Here is a 20,308-nt window from a genome sequence, read left to right as displayed (position 1 = left end):
CGTCATACTCAAGAATACTCAAGGCTGTAATCGCTGCCAAAGGTGCTTCAACAAAGTACTGAGTAAAGAGTCTGAATACTTTTTTATATACATTTGCAAAAATGTCTAAAAACCTGCTTTTGTTTGTCATTATGGGGTATTGTGTGTAGATTGTTTTTTTAAAACAATTTAACCCATTTGAGAATAAGGCTGTAACCTAACAATATGTGGAAAAAGTCAAGGGGTAAGAATACTTTCCGAATGCCTTGTAGGTGATATGATAAAAGCATGTTAGTGTATTGAACTTACAGATGTCAGGTCTGAAGAGGACTCTGGCTTTGATACGTTGTGGCTGTTGAAGAAAATTGCTTTTCTGTCTGTAATGGAGAAAACACACACTTTAGTCAGTTTCATGGGTGGCAGGTAGCCTAGTGGTTAGAGCGTTGGGCCAGTAACCGAAAGGTTTCTGGATCGAATCCCCGAGTTGACAAGGTAAAAATCTGTCGTTCTGCCCCTGAACAACGCAGTTAACCCACTGTTCCCCAGGCGCCGAAGACGAAGATGTCGATTATGGCAGCCCCCCACACCTCTCTGATTCAGAAGGGTTGGGTTAAATGCGGAAGACACATTTCAGTTGAATGCATTCAGTTGTACAATTGCCTAGGTATCCCCCTTTCCCTGATGACATTACATTTCTCATCTTCACCCTCAACTCAACTATTTGTTATGGATGTGCAGTTCTCATCTCTGGCACCAGGAGGCACAAGAGCAGCCATAAACATGGAATGATGAGGTGTACAAGTATGACATTCAAGTTTTATAAGTCGTATGTACGAGATACGCATCATCTAACGAAATGCTTACTTGCAGGTTCCTTCGACAATAAGAAATAATTAAAGCTAAGAATACGAACATATAAATGGCAGTAGAATAGAATAATACATTTTAGCATCAGTATAATACAGGAAGGCACAATTTATAGTACAATATTTACACGTATTGGGGAAGGGGGGAAATGAGGTGCAAGTGTATAAATTGAGCAATATAATAAGTGTCTTTTAGCAGCAGTTGTTATGTGTATAGCAGGAATGTGTGTGTGTGTGTGTGTGTGTGTGTGTGTGTGTGTGTGTGTGTGTGTGTGTGTGTGTGAGTGCTAAGGTACAAAGAATCAGAGCAAGTCCAGTTCAAGTGTTCAGCAGTTTGATTGCTTGAAGATAGAAACCGTCCCTGAGCCTGTTGGTATCAGACCTCATGTAACAGACCTCATGTTACCGTCTGCTCGACGGTAACGGACAGAACAGCTCGTGACTGGGGGTGTCTGGGGTCCTGTTCTCCTGGCCTTCCTCAGGCACCGTTTCAAGTCCTGGATGAGTGGGAGCACAGTCCCAGTGATGTACTGGGCCGTCTTCACCACCCGCTGGAGCAATTCCAGGCCGTGATGCAACCGGTCAGGATGCTCTTGATGGTGCAGCGGTAGTATTTGGAGAGGACATGGGGCGGCATGCCAAATTTCTTCAGTCGCTTTAGGAAGTAGACGCTGTTGCAACCTCTTGACAAGAGTGATGGTGTTGTTGGTCAATGTCATGTCCTCAGTGATGTGGACGCCGAGGAACTTAAAACTCATGACTCGCGCTACTGCAGTCCCGTTGATGTGAATCGGGGCGTGTTCCCTCCGTTACATTCTGAAGTCAATAATCAACTCCTTTGATTTGCTGAAGTTGTTGTCATGACGCCACAATGCCAGTTCACTTACCTCCTCCCTATAGGCTGACTCGTTGTTGTTGGTTATTAGGCCTACAACTGTGGTGTCGTTATCAAACTTGATGGAGTTGGTGTCATGCAAAGCCACGCAGTCGTGGGTGAACAGGGAGTACAGCAGAGGACTGAGGACACACCCCAGGGGGCACTTGTGTTAAGAGTCAGTGTAGAGGAGATGTTGCCAATCCTCAGCCTGTGCTCTGCCCGTCAGGAAGTCCAGGGTCCAGTTGCAGAGGGTGGTGTCCAGACCCAGAGCTTGGTGTTGAGCTTGGAGGGAACAATAGTGTTGAATGCTGTACTGTAGTCAATGAACAGTATTCTCACATAGGTGTTCATGTTGTCCAGATGTGTTGTGGCTGTGTGAATAGCGATGGAAATGGCATCTTCCGTGGATCTGTTGGAGCGGTAGGTAAATTGGAGTGGGTCCAGTGTGCTTGGCATGCTGGCCTTGATGTGGGCCATGACCAGCCTCTCGCCTCACTTCATGATCACTGAGGTGAGCGTGACGGGGCAGTACTTATATGGACATTTCACCTTGTTCTTCTGTGGCACTGGGACAATGGTGGTCTCCTTAAAGCAAGTGGGGACTACAGCCTGGTACAGGTTGAAGATGTCAGAAGACGCCCGCCAGCTGGTCAACACACACTATTACATTCAAATTCAAGTGCATTAATGGAAAGACACTGTTCAATAAAACATTGGCAGGGATGTAAGCATAAGTTAAATTTTAGGCTTGAGTATATTTGCTGCCGTTGGCCTTGCGTACATGTGTCCTTAGAACCCCAAGCAATGACATTTTTATGAGTGTTAAAGTAGCCATCTTTATTCTCTCCAACAAACATGCAAGAACCATGCTTTCCTCAACTTCTTGCCGGTTGACGTTTGTCACGAGTCCTGGGGGCAGAACTGAGCGATTATTTTCTTAGGCCAGCTGCAAAGTCTATTTGGGTATATTGTAAAAATTCATGAACACAAAAATTATATTTTTGGTCTTAATTTCAGGTTAGGGTTAGCAGTGTGGTTAAGGGTGGTATTAAGGTTAGGTTTAAAATCAGATTTATGACTGTGGCTGTGCCAGCTAGTGACCACTTCGCAGAGCTGCCTCCAGAACAAGATTCATGATGAAAACCTCTAACCTGCCAACTTCTTTCACGTTGGTTGATAGACGGGTGCATATGTATCTACGTGCTACTCAATTATCTTAACCATCTCTAATTATAAAAATTTTAAAAACACTGAAGCCACAGCATAACCGAACACAAACTTAAGCTATACTGTATGAAAATAAACTCAATGTCTGACAAAAATCTAACTAACCCCAGTTTAAGTTCAATCATCCTACATAGGCAACAAACTTCCACTTGTACCATATGACAATACATCACACCATATCAATGGCCTTCATATACAGCCATTACTAGTCATGTGGCTGAGGGACAAACCGATTCATATTATCTAATCTTTTGTCTGACTCAGCACAGGGATGTCCTTCAAGCAAAAAGAGAACAGATTGATTTCCAGCCAGACCCAATGTAAAGGGAGTAATCGATTGTTCTACTTTTACAACTTCGCTACCAGTCACACATTTGTAATAATTAACACTAAGAGAGGGCATTAAAGAATGAGAGGTGAGGAAGGATTGAAATAAAGAGGGAATAGGAGGATTCAGCCGTTGTCCAAAACGAGCCCAGGGCATTGTACTACTAGGGTGTACTAATACTGGAAGTGCTAGCTACACACAACATCCCCAGGAACGCTGAAGGGAACACTACTAAGCACATATCACCTCTGCTGGGGGCGTGGGCAGTGGGATGGGACCTTATCTTCTCTTGACACCAGGCCCTCTTTCACAACACTGAGGTGCTTAAAGGGGCAATCTGCAGTAGCTACATCCAGCGTCGGACTAATAAATGAATGTACCCATTGATTCTTAAAGAATATAACTTATAAATGCCTCATGAACTTAGTTCAACTGTCGTACCCCATTAGAACTCAAAATAAGATTGTTTTACGCCAATGTTTGTAAATAAAGTAAATGTAAACAAACACTGTATAGCCTCAAAACATGGTTAAAACTTTCATTTTGATATCATGTTTATAGCTCTGTCTATGAATTTGAGTGGTTACATTTTTCCAGACTCATCCCTCAGCTTTTTAATGAAACAGTGGCGGGGAGGACACTTACGGTTTCAACTGCCGATTGCCGCTTTAAACATTCAACCAACATTCCTCCCTTCCCTACCTCCGTTTGTCTGTCTATAATCTATTTTGCCTGCTCTATACGGAGTGCTGATTTATGTTTATTAAACTCCACAATACCATGGACAAGGCTGGACAGTACATACTACTGTGTATACAGTAGTAGAGGTGTGTTGCTGTGGTGTGTGTGTGGCAGGTTGGGGCACTTTACAGTATGTTTCATTGTGCTGGATGACACAGGAATGACCCTGGACTCTTTGCATAAGGCAAAGCAGATGATTCCACTGAAGCCCAGACTGGTTTGCATGAGGGCTTTTACTGTAGTGCATGCAAATGGAGCCGCTTCTTCTGTCAGGGCAAAGTTCAGATTACCTGAGCCTAACCAATGTGCTGATTGCCAAATTATGTTTCCTATCCAAAACGACTGTGTATTGTAATTCTCAATCCTACTGTTTACCTTGCTTTGTCAAAATAAATAGTTTACCAATATGTATAAACCAAATCCACTGCACTCGGCTCCCTTCTTTTAAAGAGAGAGGGAGTCCAGTCTCAAAGACGTTAAAAAGCCGGAGGTATTTTACTGGGTGTGTCAGGAGGACAGGAGTGCTGTGGGCCTCCCTCAGCATGGCACGCTGCATGCCCATAAACAGACAGGGCAGGGCTTGACATTAACCTTTTTAGCCACTTGTCTTTCAGACAAGGTAGACCGATTTTATGACTTGTCCGAAAGCTCAAGTCACTTGTCCCTCTCCCAGAAATAGTCTCACACCATGGGCCAAAAAGGTGACAAAAAATGGTGTTGTATGATGCAAAGAACTACTTCACAAAATAACCTTTATTATTATCACTGGTATTGACAATTGAAGGTTGCTGGTCACTCATCCCATGTATTATATCTCCTGCTGTTGTGGCCTTGGGCAAGGCACTTAACCCTCCACAAAGTAAAACACTGCATTGGATTGGCTACTGTATAAAACATACGTGGTCTGTCAACCCTCCATCTGGAGAGCTACTGGGTGTGCAGGATTTTGATCCAACCCTGCTCAAACACACTAATTCTAAGAATACTTTGTCAGAATTACATGGCCAGTATTGAAGAGGAAAAATCTTAGCCAATTTTGAGCACTTGAGAGACGGTTTTACAATCTGTGTATTCAGCATTGAATTCATCAACTGCATACCCGTATCAACTGCTTGTCAGCCATTTGCGAGTGCCGGTGGAAAGCTACACTACATGACCAAAAGTATGTGGACACCTGCTCGTTGAACATCTCATTACAAAATCATGGGCATTAATATGGAGTTGGTTCCCCCTTTGCTGCTATAACAGCCTCCACTCTTCTGGGAAAGCTTTCCACTAGATGGAACATTGCTGTGGGGAATTGCGTCCATTCAGCCACAACAGCATTAGTGAAGTCAAGCTCTGGATGTTGGGCGATTAGGCCTGGCTCGTAGCCGTCTTTCCAATTCATCCCAAAGGAGTTCGATGGGGTTGTCAGGGCTCTGTGCAGGCCAGTCAAGTTCTTCCACACCAATCTCGACAAACCATTTATGTATGGACCTCGCTTTGTGCATGATCATGCTGAAACAGGAAAGGGCATTCCCCAAACTGTTGCCACAAAGTTGGAAGCACAGAATCATCTAGAATGTCATCGTATGCTGTAGCGTTAAGATTTCCCTTCACCGGAACTAAGGTGTCTAGCCTGAACCATGAAAAACATCCCCAGATCATTATTCCTCCACCAAACTTTACAGTTGGCACTATGCATTAGGGCATGTAGCATTCTCCTGGCATCCGCCAAAACCGGATTTGTCCACCGGACTGCCAGATGGTGAAGCGTGATTCATTACTCCAGAGAATGCGTTTCCACTGTACCAAAGTCCAATGGTGGGGAGCTTTATACCACTCCAGGCAACACTTGGCATTGTGCATGGTGATCTAAGGCTTGTGTGTGGCTGCTCGACCATGGAAACCCATTTCATGAAGCTCTCGACAAACAGTTATTGTGCTGATGTTGTTTCCAGAGGCAGATTGGAACGCAGTAGTGAGTGCTGGTCAACATAGGAGACGATTTTTACGCACTACGCGCTTCAGCACTTGGCGATCCCATTCTGTGAGTTTGTGTGGCCTACCACTTCGCGGCTGAGCCTTTGTCGCTTCTAGACATTTCCACTTCACAATAACAGCACTTCCAGTTGACCGGGGCAGCTCTAGCAGGGCAGAAATTTGACGGACTGACTTGTTGGAAAGGTGGCGCGCTCACACACACAGTGTATTTTAGGACATCAAACCTGACATTAACTTCTCTAGGATAGGGGGCAGTATTTTCACGTTTGGATGAAAAGCATACTCAAATTCAACTGCCAGCTACTCATCCCCAGAAGATAAGATATGCATATTGTTAGTAGATTTGGATAGAAAACACTCTGAAGTTTCTAAAACTGTTTGAATCATGTCTGAGTATAACAGAACTTATTTAGCAGGCGAAACCCCGAGGACAAACCATTCAGATTTTTTTTTTTGAGGTCACTCTTTTCAATGAGTTTTCATTGGGAAACCAGATTTCTAATCGACCTGCTTGCAGTTCCTACCGCTTCTACTGGATGTCAACAGTCTTGAGAAATTGGTTGAGGTTATTCCTTTGTGTAATGAAGTACGGCCATCTTGAATGAGAGTCACATTAAGTGTCCTGTTAGATAGAAGCGCGTGAGCAGAAAGCTGGCTATAGTTGGTTTTAATCCTGTATTGAACACAGATCATCCCGTCTTCAATTTTATCGATTATTAACGTAAAGAAATACCTAAAGTTGTATTACAAAAGTAGTTAGAATTTTTTTGGCAAAGTTTACAGGTAACCTTTGAGATATTTTGTAGTCACTGTAGTCAGTTTGAGCAATTTGGAAGTGGTGTTTTTCTGGATCAAACGCGCCAAATAAATTGACATTTTGGATATATATCGACGGAATTAATCGAACAAAAGGACCATTTGTGATGTTTATGGGACATATTAGAGTGCCAACAACAGAAGCTCGTCAAAGGTAAGGCATTAATTATATTTTTATTTCTGCGTTTTGTGTCGCGCCTGCAGAGCTGAAATATGCTTCTCTGTCCTTGTTTACTATTGTGCTATCCTCAGATAATAGCATTGTTTGCTTTCACCGAAAAGCCTATTTGAATTCTGACATGTTGGCTGGATTCACAACCAGTGTAGCTTTAAATTGGTATTTTCATGTGTGATTTAATGAAAGTTAGATTTTTATAGTAATTTTCATAGTAATTAATTTGAATTTGGCGCTCTGCATTTTCTCTGGCTTTTTGCCAAGTGAGACAGTAGCGTCCCGCCTAAACTCAGATTTTTGGATATAAATATGAACTTTACCGAACAAAACATACATGTATTGTGTAACATGAAGTCCTATAAGTGTCATCTAAAGAAGATCATCAAAGGTTAGTGATTAATTTTATCTCTATTTCTGCTTTTTGTTACTCCTCTCTTTGGCTGGAAAAATGGCTGTGTTTTCTGTGGCTATCTACTGACCTAACATAATCGTTTGTTGTGCTTTCGCCGTAAATCCTTTTTGAAATCAGACATGTTGGCTAGATTCACAATAAGTGTAGCTTTAATTTGGTGTCTTTCATGTGTGATTTCATGAAAGTTAGATTTTTATAGTAATATATTTGAATTTGGCGCTCTGCATTTTTACTGGCTTTAGGCCAAATGGGACGTTAGCGTCCCACATATCCTAGAGAAGTTAATGCAAGCTAATAACTAAATAGTTAACTAGCGAGATAGCCAATTCAAAACATTGTGTAGTTTGGCTGTTATCTGCGCAAATCTCTCTCCCCCCCATCTGGCACGAACCAATGGCGCACACACACACACAGGTGATGCACACACCATGACTTTTCCAGGACTAAAATGAGCTATAACGGAGCAAATAACTCACTAGCAATGAATATCAACAAATGTGCAAACGCGGCTCGCATTGATCTCAAAAACGCATCTCGCGACTGCATGATTGAAAGACCGCTTGTGCCTGTCAATGCAGGCCTACAATAATTAGACTCTGGTGCAATCTGCAGTGATTAGGACAACAGTGACCAAAACATTGCACCCAGAGGACATTGATCCAATTCAGAACGAGTAAGCTAATTTGATAGTGATTTTTTGTGTGAATTTTTTTACTTGTCCATTTGGACAATTTAAATCTACAATCTGCTTGTACAACAATTGTTTTTACTGCCAAGGGCAAGCCGACAAGCTTTAAAGTCGAGCCTTGCAGGGTCTCCTCCTCACCTGCTGGTCCAGCGGGGAAGTTCTTCAGGGAGGGTCTCTCCACCAGCGTGTAGGACTCCCCCACAACAAACACCTTGTAGAGCACCGCGTTGTGGTTAATGAAGCTCTGGATCACACATGGAGGCTTCACACCCTTCAGGTCCTCCTCACTAAAAATGATGGCCATCTGTGGAGGGAGAAGAGGTCATCAATACATTTAGAATTTTATTTCAACCAATAACCTGCTCGCATACCATGCAATCCATCCAACCAGTTTACGGCCTTGACTTGTTCAATGAGAGAAAGATGGCGCCGACAGATAGGGAAGCCGTGCTTCTAGCTCCTAAGCAAATAACCCCTCACTCACAGGAAAATAATCTCTCACTCAACGGCAACAAAACAAAAGGAGCTGATCATGGACTTCAGGAAACAGTCCCCCATCCACGGGACTGCAGTGGAGAATGTGGAAAGCTTCAAGTTCCTCTGCATACACATCACTGACAAACTGAAATGGTCCACCCACACAGACAGTGTGGTGAAGAAGGCACAACAGCACCTCGTCAACCTCAGGAGGCTGAGGAAATTTGGCACCTAAAACCCTCAAACTTTCACAGATGCACAATTGAGAGCATCCTGTCGGGCTGTAACACCTCCCGGGACAGTAACTACACCGGCCGCAACCGCAGGGCTCCCCAGAGATTGGTGCGGTCTTGCCAACACATTACTTGACGCAAACTACCTTCCCCCATGACACCTACAGCACCCGATGTACAGGAAGGCCAAAAGAAATCATCAAGGACAAGAACCACTCGAGTCACTGCCTGTTTACCCCGCTATCATCCAGAAGGCGAGGTCAGTACAGGTGCACCAAAGCTGAGACTGAGACTGAAAAACAGCTTCTATCTCAAGGCCATCAGACTGGTAAATAGCCATCACTAGCACCTTAGAGGCTTCTGCCCTATATATATATATATATATATATATATAGACTTGAAATCATTGGCCACTTTAATAATGGAACACTAGTCACTTTAATAATGTTTACATATTTTGCATTACTCATCTCATATGTATATACTGTATTCTATTACACTGTATTTTAGTCTATGCCACTCAGATATTGCTCATCCAAATATTTAGATATTCTTAATTACATTCCTTTACTTTAGATTTGTGTGTATTGTTGTGAAATTGTTAGATATTACTTGTTAGATATTACGGCACTGTTGGAGCTAGAAACACAAGCATTTCACTAGAGCCACAATAACATCTGCTAAACATGTGTATGTGACCAATAAAATTTGATTTGATATATGAATATGAATGTTGACTGACGGACAAGCAGCTACTGATTTTGGCAGGGTTGCCACAGTCAGAGAACTCTAGTGTGTTTGATGATGTAGTTTGGTGCAGTGTTAAATGATTATCTAGTTAGAGACACTAATGGATTACAGAGATTTAGCTAACGATCGAGGGTGTGACTAATCTGTGACCCTAAGCGCTTCATGACCCTGGTGGCTCTTACCTCGTGGGAGTTGGTTCCATGGGCTACTCGTGTTTTGCAAACTGATAGACGGAGGAAGAGAAAGAAGAACAGGTTGAGAATGTTAGTGAAGAAACCACACTTCCCCAATGACCTGAGTGTTGAGAAAAAACATGACCGTCACAAGATGACAACAGGTTATTTCCACACTGACCACAACTTTCAAAACCACCTCCATAAATGGATGTCTGCAGACATGAATTGTGTGTAAATTGGCCATACAAGGTGGCTTAAAAGTAACTGAGGGTTTGAAAAAAAACAAGTCTAAAAATAAACTTCTTAGATAGTTATAGTTCAACACTGAAGAGTAATCATGATTTTAAATAATAAACTAATTGCTGTGCAGCTTATAAGTGTGGATACTAAAACCAGGTTTGTTTATAGAGATTTGGGCAGTTTTCTTTCACTGTTCATTTTTTTGTTTTTTAACAAAGTTAGGAGGAAGGACCAGGTATAATATGGGTTGAGTCAGAGATTTGGATATAATGACGAGATAACTATGTCTCCAACCTAACAATGGGATTCGTGGTCCCCAGATCAGAACGGCGGGCTGTCCAGTTCCCGTCTATTCCTCTCTTTGGATTGGTGGATACATCGAATTATTTTAATACTTTTTTGAATATTCGATGAGGGGTGTTGACATCAACTGCCTGTATTAAATGGAGAGAGATGCTATGCTACTAGCCTCATGTCATGAATACGCATAGTCAGAGATTACTCCGCATAGTCAAGAGATTACTCCGCTATAAAGTGTTTTTTCTCAGTTGCCGGGATGTCACGTCCTACTTATATCAGTACACTCGTAACAACCAAAGCATTACAAAACGTATATTTGCGCAAATAAATCTTTACATTTTTTGCTGACCAAATTCGACACTCATTGACCTCCATACAAAAACTCCTTGCTTGGTGAGCGAAAGAAACGAAACAATGTCACCTGCTAGAGAAGACAGATTTATGTCCCAGTTATGCATCTCGCGTCACCTCTTACGCTCTGGTCGAGTGACAATTCCTCTATCAAATACAAAAGGGAGGGACTTACTAAAGGGGAATGTGAGTCCATGCTTCTCAATCTGCTCCAGCGTGTCTGGACCACACTCAGTGTTCAGAACCATGAACGGGGGAGAGCAGATCCTCTTATCTAGTGAGAGAAGGATCGAGAGGGAGAGAAAGAGGGGGGAGGAGAGGAAGGAAAGGAGATGAGTAAGAGAGTCGGATGGAAAACACCATCTCAATATCAGTGAATCTGTTGAATGAAGAAAATCCTTAAGCATGTCATTCAGAAGTCGACAATAGACTTTTTTTGTTACAGCATGACCAACCAAGAAGACTCTCACACACACAGAAACTTAAAGCACATTGACTGATGTATTCTCTCAGAGATAGCTAGGTTTTTACCTGTGACCCTACTCAGACAGCCAAAACAATAACAAGAGAGCGACTTGTCATCGGAGCCATATACTACATACAGTTTATGTCGGAAGTTTACATACACCGAAACCAAATACATTTAAACTCAGTTTTTCACAATTCCTGACATTTAATCCAAGTAAAAATTCCCTGTTTTAGGTCAGTTAGGATCACCACTTTATTTTAAGAATGTGAAATGTCAGAATAATAGTAGAGAATTATTTTTCAGCTTTTATTTCTTTCATCACATTCCTAGTGGGTCAGAACTTTACATACACTCAATTAGCATTGCCTTTAAATTGTTTAACTTGGGTCAAACGTTTTGGGTAGCCTTCCACAAGCTTCTCACAATAAGTTGGGTGAATTTTGGCCCATTCCTCCTGACAGAGCTGGTGTAACAGTCCGTTTTGTAGGCCTCCTTGCTCACACATGCTTTTTCAGTTCTGCCAACAAATTTTCTATAGGATTGATGTCAGGGCTTTCTGATGGCCATTCTAATACCTTGACTTTGTTGTCCTGAAGCCATTTTGACACAACTTTGGAAGCATGCTTGGGGTCATTGTCCATTTGGAAGACCCATTTGCGACCAATCTTTAACTTCCTGACTGATGTCTTGAGATGTTGCTTCAATATATCCACATAATTTTCCTGTCTCAGGATGCCATCTATTTTGTGAAGTGCACCAGTCCCTCCTGCAGCAAAGCACCCCCACAATATGATGCTGCCACACCCCCGTTCTTCACGGTTGGGATGGTGTTCTTTGGCTCGCAAGCCTCCCCATTTTTCCTCCAAACATAACGATGGTCATTATGACCAAACAGTTCTATTTTTGTTTCATCAGACCAGAGTACATTTCTCCAAAAAGTACGATCTTTGTCCCCATGTGCAGTTGCAAACCGTAGTCTGGCTTTTTTATGGTGGTTTTGCAGCAGTGGCTACTTCCTTGCTGAGCGGCCTTTCAGGTTATGTCGATATAGGACTCGTTTTACTGTGGATATAGATACTTTTGTACCTGTTTCCTCCAGCATCTTCACAATGTCCTTTGCTGTTGTTAGGATTGATTTGTGCTTTTCGCGCCAAAGTACGTTCATCTCTAGGAGACAGAACGTATCTCCTTCCTTAGCGGTATGACGGCTGCGTGGTCCTATGGTGTTTATACTTGTGTTCTATTGTTTGTACAGATGAACGTGGTACCTTCAAGCGTTTGGAAATTGCTCCCAAGGATGAACCAAACTTGTGGAGGTCTACAATTCTTTTTCTGAGGTCTTGGCTGATGTCTTTTGATTTTCCCATGATGTCAAGCAAAGAGGCACTGAGTTTGAAGGTAGGCCTTGAAATACATCCACAGGTACACCTCCAATTGACTCAAATTATGTCAATTAGCCTATCAGAAGCTTCTAAAGCCATGACATCATTTTCTGGAATTTTCCAACCTGTTTAAAGGCACAGTCAACAGTATGTAAACAACAGTATGTAAACTTCTGACCCACTGGAATTGTGATACAGTGAATTATAAGTGAAATAATCTGTCTGTAAACAATTGTTGGAAAAATTACTTGTGTCATGCACAAAGTAGATGTACTAACCGACTTGCCAAAACTATAGTTTGTTAACAAAAAATTTGTGGAGTGGTTGAAAAACTAGTTTTAATGACTCCAACCTAAGTATATGTAAACTTCCGACTTCAACTGTATGTGGTTTGAGAAGTTAGCAAGGTAAATTTGGTCAACTGAGTTCAACTTGGAAAAGCCAGTACCACGAAAACAGCTCACCATTTAGCCAGGCACATTTCTATGGTAATTTAGCAGACAGTCTTATCCAGAGCGACTTACAGGAAGGTGCTCCTGCATTAATAAGCACACCAAAGATGGCATCAACGATAAGTAATAAAATAAAGACGGCACTTCTAAGCCCAATTCACACCATAGCTTGTTGAATTTGCAAGATAACTGTTCTTTCATTTTTGCACAAATGAAATTGTGGAACTGACTCGCCCATATATTGATGCTTCAGTAATGTCTCAATGAAGAGTTCGGAGTTCGATTAGCCACCTGCAGCATGCATGTGCAGTTACAAGCCTGCTAGATTTAGTGGCAGGCAGACGAGCAATATCCACAGTCATAGTACAGATGAAGCCTGAGCTGGAATGTGAAGCTAACTGAAGCTTTAGAAAACCCTGAGTAGATCTAACTTAGAGACAGAAGGCCATGCTATTTCAGACAAACACACACCATCTGTGTGCATGACTGTACACCGACATCACTCCTTTCCTTTCATCCCTACAGCTGGATTAGAGAACAAACACCAAACACACAGTCACCACCTGAGGGAGGAGCAGAGGAGAGAAAGAGAGAGGAGCATAGTCTCTTGTTCAAATAAATAAACCAGGAAGCTGCCAACCCTGCTTGTTCTGGCCTGCTACACCCGGAGAACATACAACACAGACACCATTGCACCAGACAGACAGACAGAACAGAAACAGACAGACAAACAACGAAGACTACTAGACAGACAACATTATACATGAGACAAGTCCACAGTTCTTACAAAAGCAGACAGGTGTACATGCAGTGCATGTACAGTACAGATACACAGGATGGGTGTGTTTGTCAAACACAGACGCTAGCACTTTGGGGAATCAAATAAGAGCATAATTCTCATCATGTTTACATCATGCCCTGACGCAGTGGCTGTCTCACCATCTCCCGTGATAAGACTTGATGTAAGAGGTTCTGACACCCCAGGAAACAACAGACAAACACCCTGCAGCTACAACACAGCAAACCTCCCCTAATTTTAAGCCTATATTTAAGTTCTGGCGCTCTGCGGCCCATTTTCTGGCTATTGGAGATAAGGTGGCTCATTTGACATATTGCCACAAGAAATCAGTGTCCAGGCCAAACCAAACACTGGCATATTGGTGCAGATGACAAAAACACTAGTGTTTGTGTTGCGTGGGCAATGTGATATCAGTGCTTCCAGTGAGTTGTGCTGGGGTCAGGAAAATCCCACAGGCCTGTAATACACTGGCTACAGTACCCTGCATGCTGCTGAGCTGTGGGCACAGAGAGACTACGCAGACACAGCTCAATGATCCCATCGTGGAAGTGTGGTGTGTACACTACACACAAAGACTTGCGCATTTGACAAGTCATGGAGTGAAAGTCCAGGCCATGAGCAGCTGACTCAGGAGGGGAGGAGTGACTAGGGAAATAGGGGGGGGGGTCACCAGGGCAATGTCTTTTGAGTGGCAGAGTCAAGCAACGGGTCCGCTTCCCGTTTTGCCGGCTCCGTTGTTCAGCATTTAATAGGCTACATTACATGCGGTGCCAATCACAATCCACTGATACTCATAGGGTAGGTTATTTTCAAACCAAAAACATACACAACCTGTCTTCATTTAAAAGAATCAACAAAAAACATTATAGAATTATGAACCCAACGAATACAAGTTAAAATAAACACATACGGTTGCTTTCAGACTGATTTGATGGTTGCTAAACATAGAACAAGAAAAAAGGACCCAGTTACAAACAAACACAATTGTTAATACAAGACAATTGATTCTGCTCTGTGCTCCTTAACTTGTAGGTCTGTGGTGCTCCTGTTGTGTCAGTGGAGACGTAGCAGCAGCCTAGGAGTGCGGTGTGATGAAGAGCCGTGAAGGGTTTACCCATCACCCCACTGAGCGGAGCTCCAAATTCACACTCACCGACTGTCACACCGCTGTTGTTATGGGAGAGGGGGTAAGAATGTCAGACTAACGTCATTAAAAAACAACCCAAAGACCCAACAACACGTATTTGAATTGTGAGAATAAACTAAAATACATTGTAAATCCAAAAAGGCTTCCCATACCTTTGGATATCCCCTGTCCTGACTTGAGCAAACAAAAAGACTAAAAGGCACGGTTGGAAGCTTTGGGCCTAGAGAGAGGAGGGGATATGACGAAGGTAGTGATGGTGAGTGTCTGGGCCTGGCCGTTTGGGCCTGGCCGTTTGGCTCGGAGTGCAGGGGAGCAATCTCTTCCTCTGTCTAAACACTGTGTGCTCTCAGCAGACCCGCTGGAGCCACAGCAGACGTTTACAGGACGTCAGTCCGACTCGGAGTAACACGGCACACAGCACCGGCTGGCCTGGCGCCCTTGAACCATTCAGGGGGTGGGTATCCAGACTAGGACCGTACCAGACCCAATCCTACCATTAAAGAAAAACACCCAGTTAAAATGGAGAAGTTCTCATTTTAAAGGATGTCATCACTAGGGTTTGATCCATAAGGGACAGAGCAGGACAGACTTAAGGTGGCCTGGCTGAGTGGACTGTTCATACCAGGCACCGGTGAAGTCTTTCCATACAGGCAAGCAGCCACCAGTGAAACTGAGCCTCACATTTTCTTTGCAAAAGTTATTATCAGCATTATCAGAGGATTATGAAGTAGGCCTATACTGATACAATTACAGTATTGACAATAGATTGAAATCTAATGTTGCTATTCAGCGCTACATTCTAGTAACACAGCATTCTGGAACATACCCCATGACCAGAACCAGGAATCTAGAATGTTCCATATCCTGCTGTGAGGAGCTTCCGCTCCCAATTATACTGACTAATTATTCATTTCTAATCACAGACAATAACGACATTCATCTTTGTGAGAGAACAACCCCTGACTCGACGTCGTAGAGCATCTCCGCAAACGTTTGATTACCTTCATCAAATCAGACAGACCAGATCCATAACGGAACAGTGGACTGTTTTGAAGGCAGTCGTTGCGTAAGCAAGGCAATCAATCAGTCCTTTTTATTCAGCCCATGCTGACTGTTCTGCGCTGGGTTTGGGGCCTGGATGTGTGCGGTCCTCAGCAGTCACTCCTGGCTGTTTATCTTTAATATGCTGCGCCTTTGTTTAAATATTGATTACTCGCATCAGCAGGACACTTGTTATTGTTGGTCGCATTTGAACCACGGTAACTAAGGCGAGGATTTATGTGAACATTAAATACTCCCCCACATAACAAAGCACGCTACCATAATCCAGTTAAATACCTCGAGCATAGTTCAGTTTGATTCCACAAAAACATATCTTAATTTAAGGGTGTCCCAGTTCCTTTCTTTTGAAGTGGAAAAGAAATATCAAGATGAAGAGCCTCAAGAATGAGATCCTTCACGTTACACAACCTGACAACTGTTGCCATCTTTACAAACACCAAGTGAAATAAAGGCACCAAAGCTGCCTTCTAAACGGAAAAGAGTGGATTCCACCACCTAAAGTAAACAACTGCCCTGCTCTGTTTCACAAGAGAAACACAAAACCGACGTAGACAATACTCTGTAAAGCTGATGAGCTGAACCATGAGTCATGTGGTGGAGGAAACCAGTGGGACCAGGAGAACTAACCCGTCTAGTTAGTTAGACAAACACCTGCCTGCACAGTGCTGCACAGACACTTTACAGAGCTGCCTACTGATCCCCACATTCTCCAAGTACAGTTAGGAAAGTTTCAAGGCCCAGTGCAGTCAAAAACGCGATTTTCCCGCATTTTATATATATTTCCACACTATGAGGTTGGAATAATACTGTGAAATTGTGAAAATTATAATGCCCTTTTAGTGTAAGAGCTTTTTAAAAAGATCACCTGGAATTTCAGCTTGTTTTGGCGGGATGGAGTTTTGGCCTGCCTGGTGACATCAGGTGGTAAATTAGGTAATAGACCAATCAAAAAGAGAGTTCAAAACCTCTATGCCAATAACAGCTAGTTTTTAGTTTCCCCCTCTCCACTCAGACCACTCCCAAAATTCTTGCTTGAGAAATTGCTCTTTGCTAAGAAGCCATTTTTGCTTCTTTTCGACCAATTATCGGGAGAGGCGAAGGTCGAATCATGCGTCCTCCGAAACAAGACCCGCCAAGCCGTGCTTCTTAAGACCCGCTCGCTTAACCCGTAAGCCAACTGCACCAATGTGTCGGAGGAAACACTGTTCAACTGGCGACGGAACTCAGCCTGTAGGCGCCCGGCCCGCCCCCTCCCCCTAATCCCTCTCCTAACCCGGACGAGGCTGGGCCAATTGTGCTCCGCCCTATGGGACTCCCGGTCACGGCCGGTAATGACACAGTCTGAGATGGAACCCCAGGCTGTAGTGACACCGCAACACGGCGATGCAGAGCCTTAGACCGCTGCGCCACTCGGGAGGCCCTCTTTCTGACCATTTTAATTAAAACAAACACAGCAATGTACTTAAATTGTTACCAGCTGCATTGGACCTTTATAATGTATCTACTTAAAAGCAAACACACACACACACACACACCTCTAGTGCTTCCTCCTATTGAGCAATACTCTCAGCTAGCCCTCTGACCATGGCAAGCGCGTCGCCACAGCCTCTGGTACTGGGGACTGGTTGCCTTGGCAGCCAGCACTGCACTGGGGCTCCATGGTCTCCACTGATAAGGAGGAGGAAGTGGCCGTGGCAGACTGTGCGCTTTGGACTTTCCCCTCTCTACGACACCCCTTCCCTCCATGTTCCCACTTCGCTTCCCACCAGCAACTGTTGATGACTACTGAAACTAACAATTTTTTTCTTGTTATGATGTGATCTAGGACTGACAGTTTCCATTCCAACATCTGAGTTGAACCTTTTTCTAAGAGTAAAAACAGCATCAGGAGTATTCAGTCACTCAATAACAACAGACAGCAAACAGATGCATCACATCCTAATAGCAAGCTAATTATCTTACAATGTCTAATGAGTAAGCCCCCCCTCACACGTGAGCCAGTGGGACAGACAGAGGCTCTCCTCAATTCAGACAGCTTACAAACTCTGTTACATAAACATGTCTGTTTGTATAAAAACTGCAATTTTCTAGATGTATTTTGTGGCGCTGACGCCACGAGCATTGCACAACCACACACCAAAATGTGTACTCAAAATGGGCACACGTCGACACACACACACACACACGCTCGGTCTCTCCACCTGTGTGTGGTGCATGCAGTACGGCAGGGTCTGCATGTTGTAACGGCTCCAGGTTTATGTCCCATGCCATGTTCTCAGTTAATGAACAGCGGGTGAGAATCGTCTCCTGCTGATAATGTGCTGTCAGTCCACTGCTCTGCTCCAGTCTCTGGACCCTGACCAGAAAGGCTACACTGGGGAGCATATGGCTCCTGTGACAGAAAATCTAGGTGCCGCTGGCCTGCCTTCTCTAACTAATGGAGCTTTAGTCCATCACTGGATACAATACACACTCTGGCAGAGGCAGGAGCCTCATGGTGGGAGGAATACAATTGTGTTACGCTCTTCCACTGCCTGCATAACGCATCTGGTAGGATGCAGAAAATAATATTAAATCGAACTACGGGATGACGCACGATCCACCACTGAAATACTTTGTTACTTTGGTCCCAGCTCTCTGCAGGTCATTCACTAGGTCCCCCCGTGTGGTTCTGGGATTTTTGCTCACCGTTCTTGTGATCATTTTGACCCCACGGGGTGAGATCTTGTGTGGAGCCCCAGATCGAGGGAGATTATCAGTGGTCTTGTATGTCTTCCATTTCCTAATAATTGCTCCCACAGTTGATTTCTTCAAACCAAGCTGCTTACCTATTGCAGATTCAGTCTTCCCAGCCTGGTGCTGGTCTACAATTTTGTTTCTGGTGTCCTTTGACAGCTCTTTGGTCTTGGCCATAGTGGAGTTTGGAGTGTGACTGTTTGAGGTTGTGGACAGGTGTCTTTTATACTGATAACAAGTTCAAACAGGTGCCATTAATATAGGTAACGAGTGGAGGACATAGGAGCCTCTTAAAAGAAGAAGTTACAGGTCTGTGAGAGACAGAAATCTTGCTTGTTTGTAGGTGACCAAATACTTATTTTCCACCATAATTTGCAAATAAATTCATAACAAATCCTACAATGTGATTTTTAGGATTTTTTCCCCTCGTTTTGTCTGTCATAGTTGAAGTGTACCTATGATGAAAATTACAGGCCTCTCTCATCTTTTTAAGCGGGAGAACTTGCACAATTGGTGGCTGACTAAATACTTTTTTGCCCCACTGTACATAACACCACCACCTCCTCGACACATTCTCAGAAACTAAACCAAAAAGGTCTGTCATCACAACCAGTCCTTGACACAACAGATTACTGATTTACACCTCTCTGGGATTTTCTGTAGTCTAAGACTGGCAGTGGGGATGATTTTGGGAGTTAAATCATACTCAGCTCATTTGTGATACACTGCCAGTGTTGCAGTGTGTGTGTGTGTGAGAGAGCGAGAGAGTGAGTGATGCTACCTTGCATACAGTCCTCTATCCTGTGGATGAGCTGGTAGGACTTGCAGCGGTCCAGCAGGGTTCTGATTGCTGGGAGGGGGTCCAGCACGATGGTCTCAGGGTGGGCATCAATGTAGTCCTGAAACACACAGCGGGGATATGAGGAAGCACATACCACAGCTAATGTAGGTAGTCTAGACACACAGCGTAATACGGACACTTCACAGTAGGCCATGGATGTGTATTTCCATCATGCCCACTGTGTTGTTGTGTGTGTGTGTGTCATCATGCTCGCAGGCCAGTGGGTTACATCACTGTGTCCTGCATGGCAGGCTGTTAGTAAACCTCACGCTGACCTGATTTATTTAACTACACGCCAGCCTCCACCCCCGTCTCTACCCTACGTCTTCCCATCTCCGCCCACCTCTCCCAGTCTCCGCCCACCTCTCCCAGTCTCCGCCCACCTCTCCCAGTCTCCGCCCACCTCTCCCAGTCTCCGCCCACCTCTCCCAGTCTCTCTACACTCCACCCTCCGCTCCCCAGTCTCTACACTCCACCCTCCTTCCCCCGCTCCCACACTCTCCATTTTCATCTCTGCCCAGTCCTTTCCTTCTACCAGCCTCTCATCATCTCAGTCTTTTAGATATTCTCTAACAGATGCTTTGGCCCACACATTATGCAAACTCAACACTCCCCCACCCCAGAGTGAAATCTACATGTTTCATACATTGGGCTAAATTGCCTAACATAAAAAAATCCACACACAGGCACGAAAATGCCCGCCTACGTACACACATTTAGTCAAACACACATGTACGCACAGACATTTTTCCTTGGGACTGAACATCCATCTGCAGAGAGACTATGACTCCTGCCAGC

General features: G+C 43.8%; 1 protein-coding gene across 8 annotated transcripts in view; it reads right to left on the bottom strand.

The window, feature by feature from the left end:
- The window catches only part of LOC139530887 (inositol-tetrakisphosphate 1-kinase-like), a 64,236-nt gene that overhangs the window by 8,765 nt on the left and 35,163 nt on the right, over window positions 1–20,308 (bottom strand). For 7 of the 8 annotated variants that reach the window (XM_071327667.1, XM_071327669.1, XM_071327668.1 and 4 more), the window contains 5 exons: window positions 19,451–19,568; window positions 10,798–10,896; window positions 9,738–9,778; window positions 8,234–8,399; window positions 289–356 (listed from right to left, as the gene is read on the bottom strand). In XM_071327667.1, coding sequence (XP_071183768.1) covers window positions 289–356; window positions 8,234–8,399; window positions 9,738–9,778; window positions 10,798–10,896; window positions 19,451–19,568 — 492 coding nt within the window. Of the gene's footprint in view, window positions 1–288; window positions 357–8,233; window positions 8,400–9,737; window positions 9,779–10,797; window positions 10,897–13,396; window positions 14,723–19,450; window positions 19,569–20,308 lie in introns of those variants that run through there. The other variant, XM_071327670.1, reaches the window with a different exon arrangement.

This window comes from Salvelinus alpinus, chromosome 9 (assembly GCF_045679555.1).
Source record: "Salvelinus alpinus chromosome 9, SLU_Salpinus.1, whole genome shotgun sequence".
NCBI lineage: Eukaryota > Metazoa > Chordata > Actinopteri > Salmoniformes > Salmonidae > Salvelinus > Salvelinus alpinus.
This window is presented reverse-complemented; position numbering and strand designations above follow the sequence as displayed.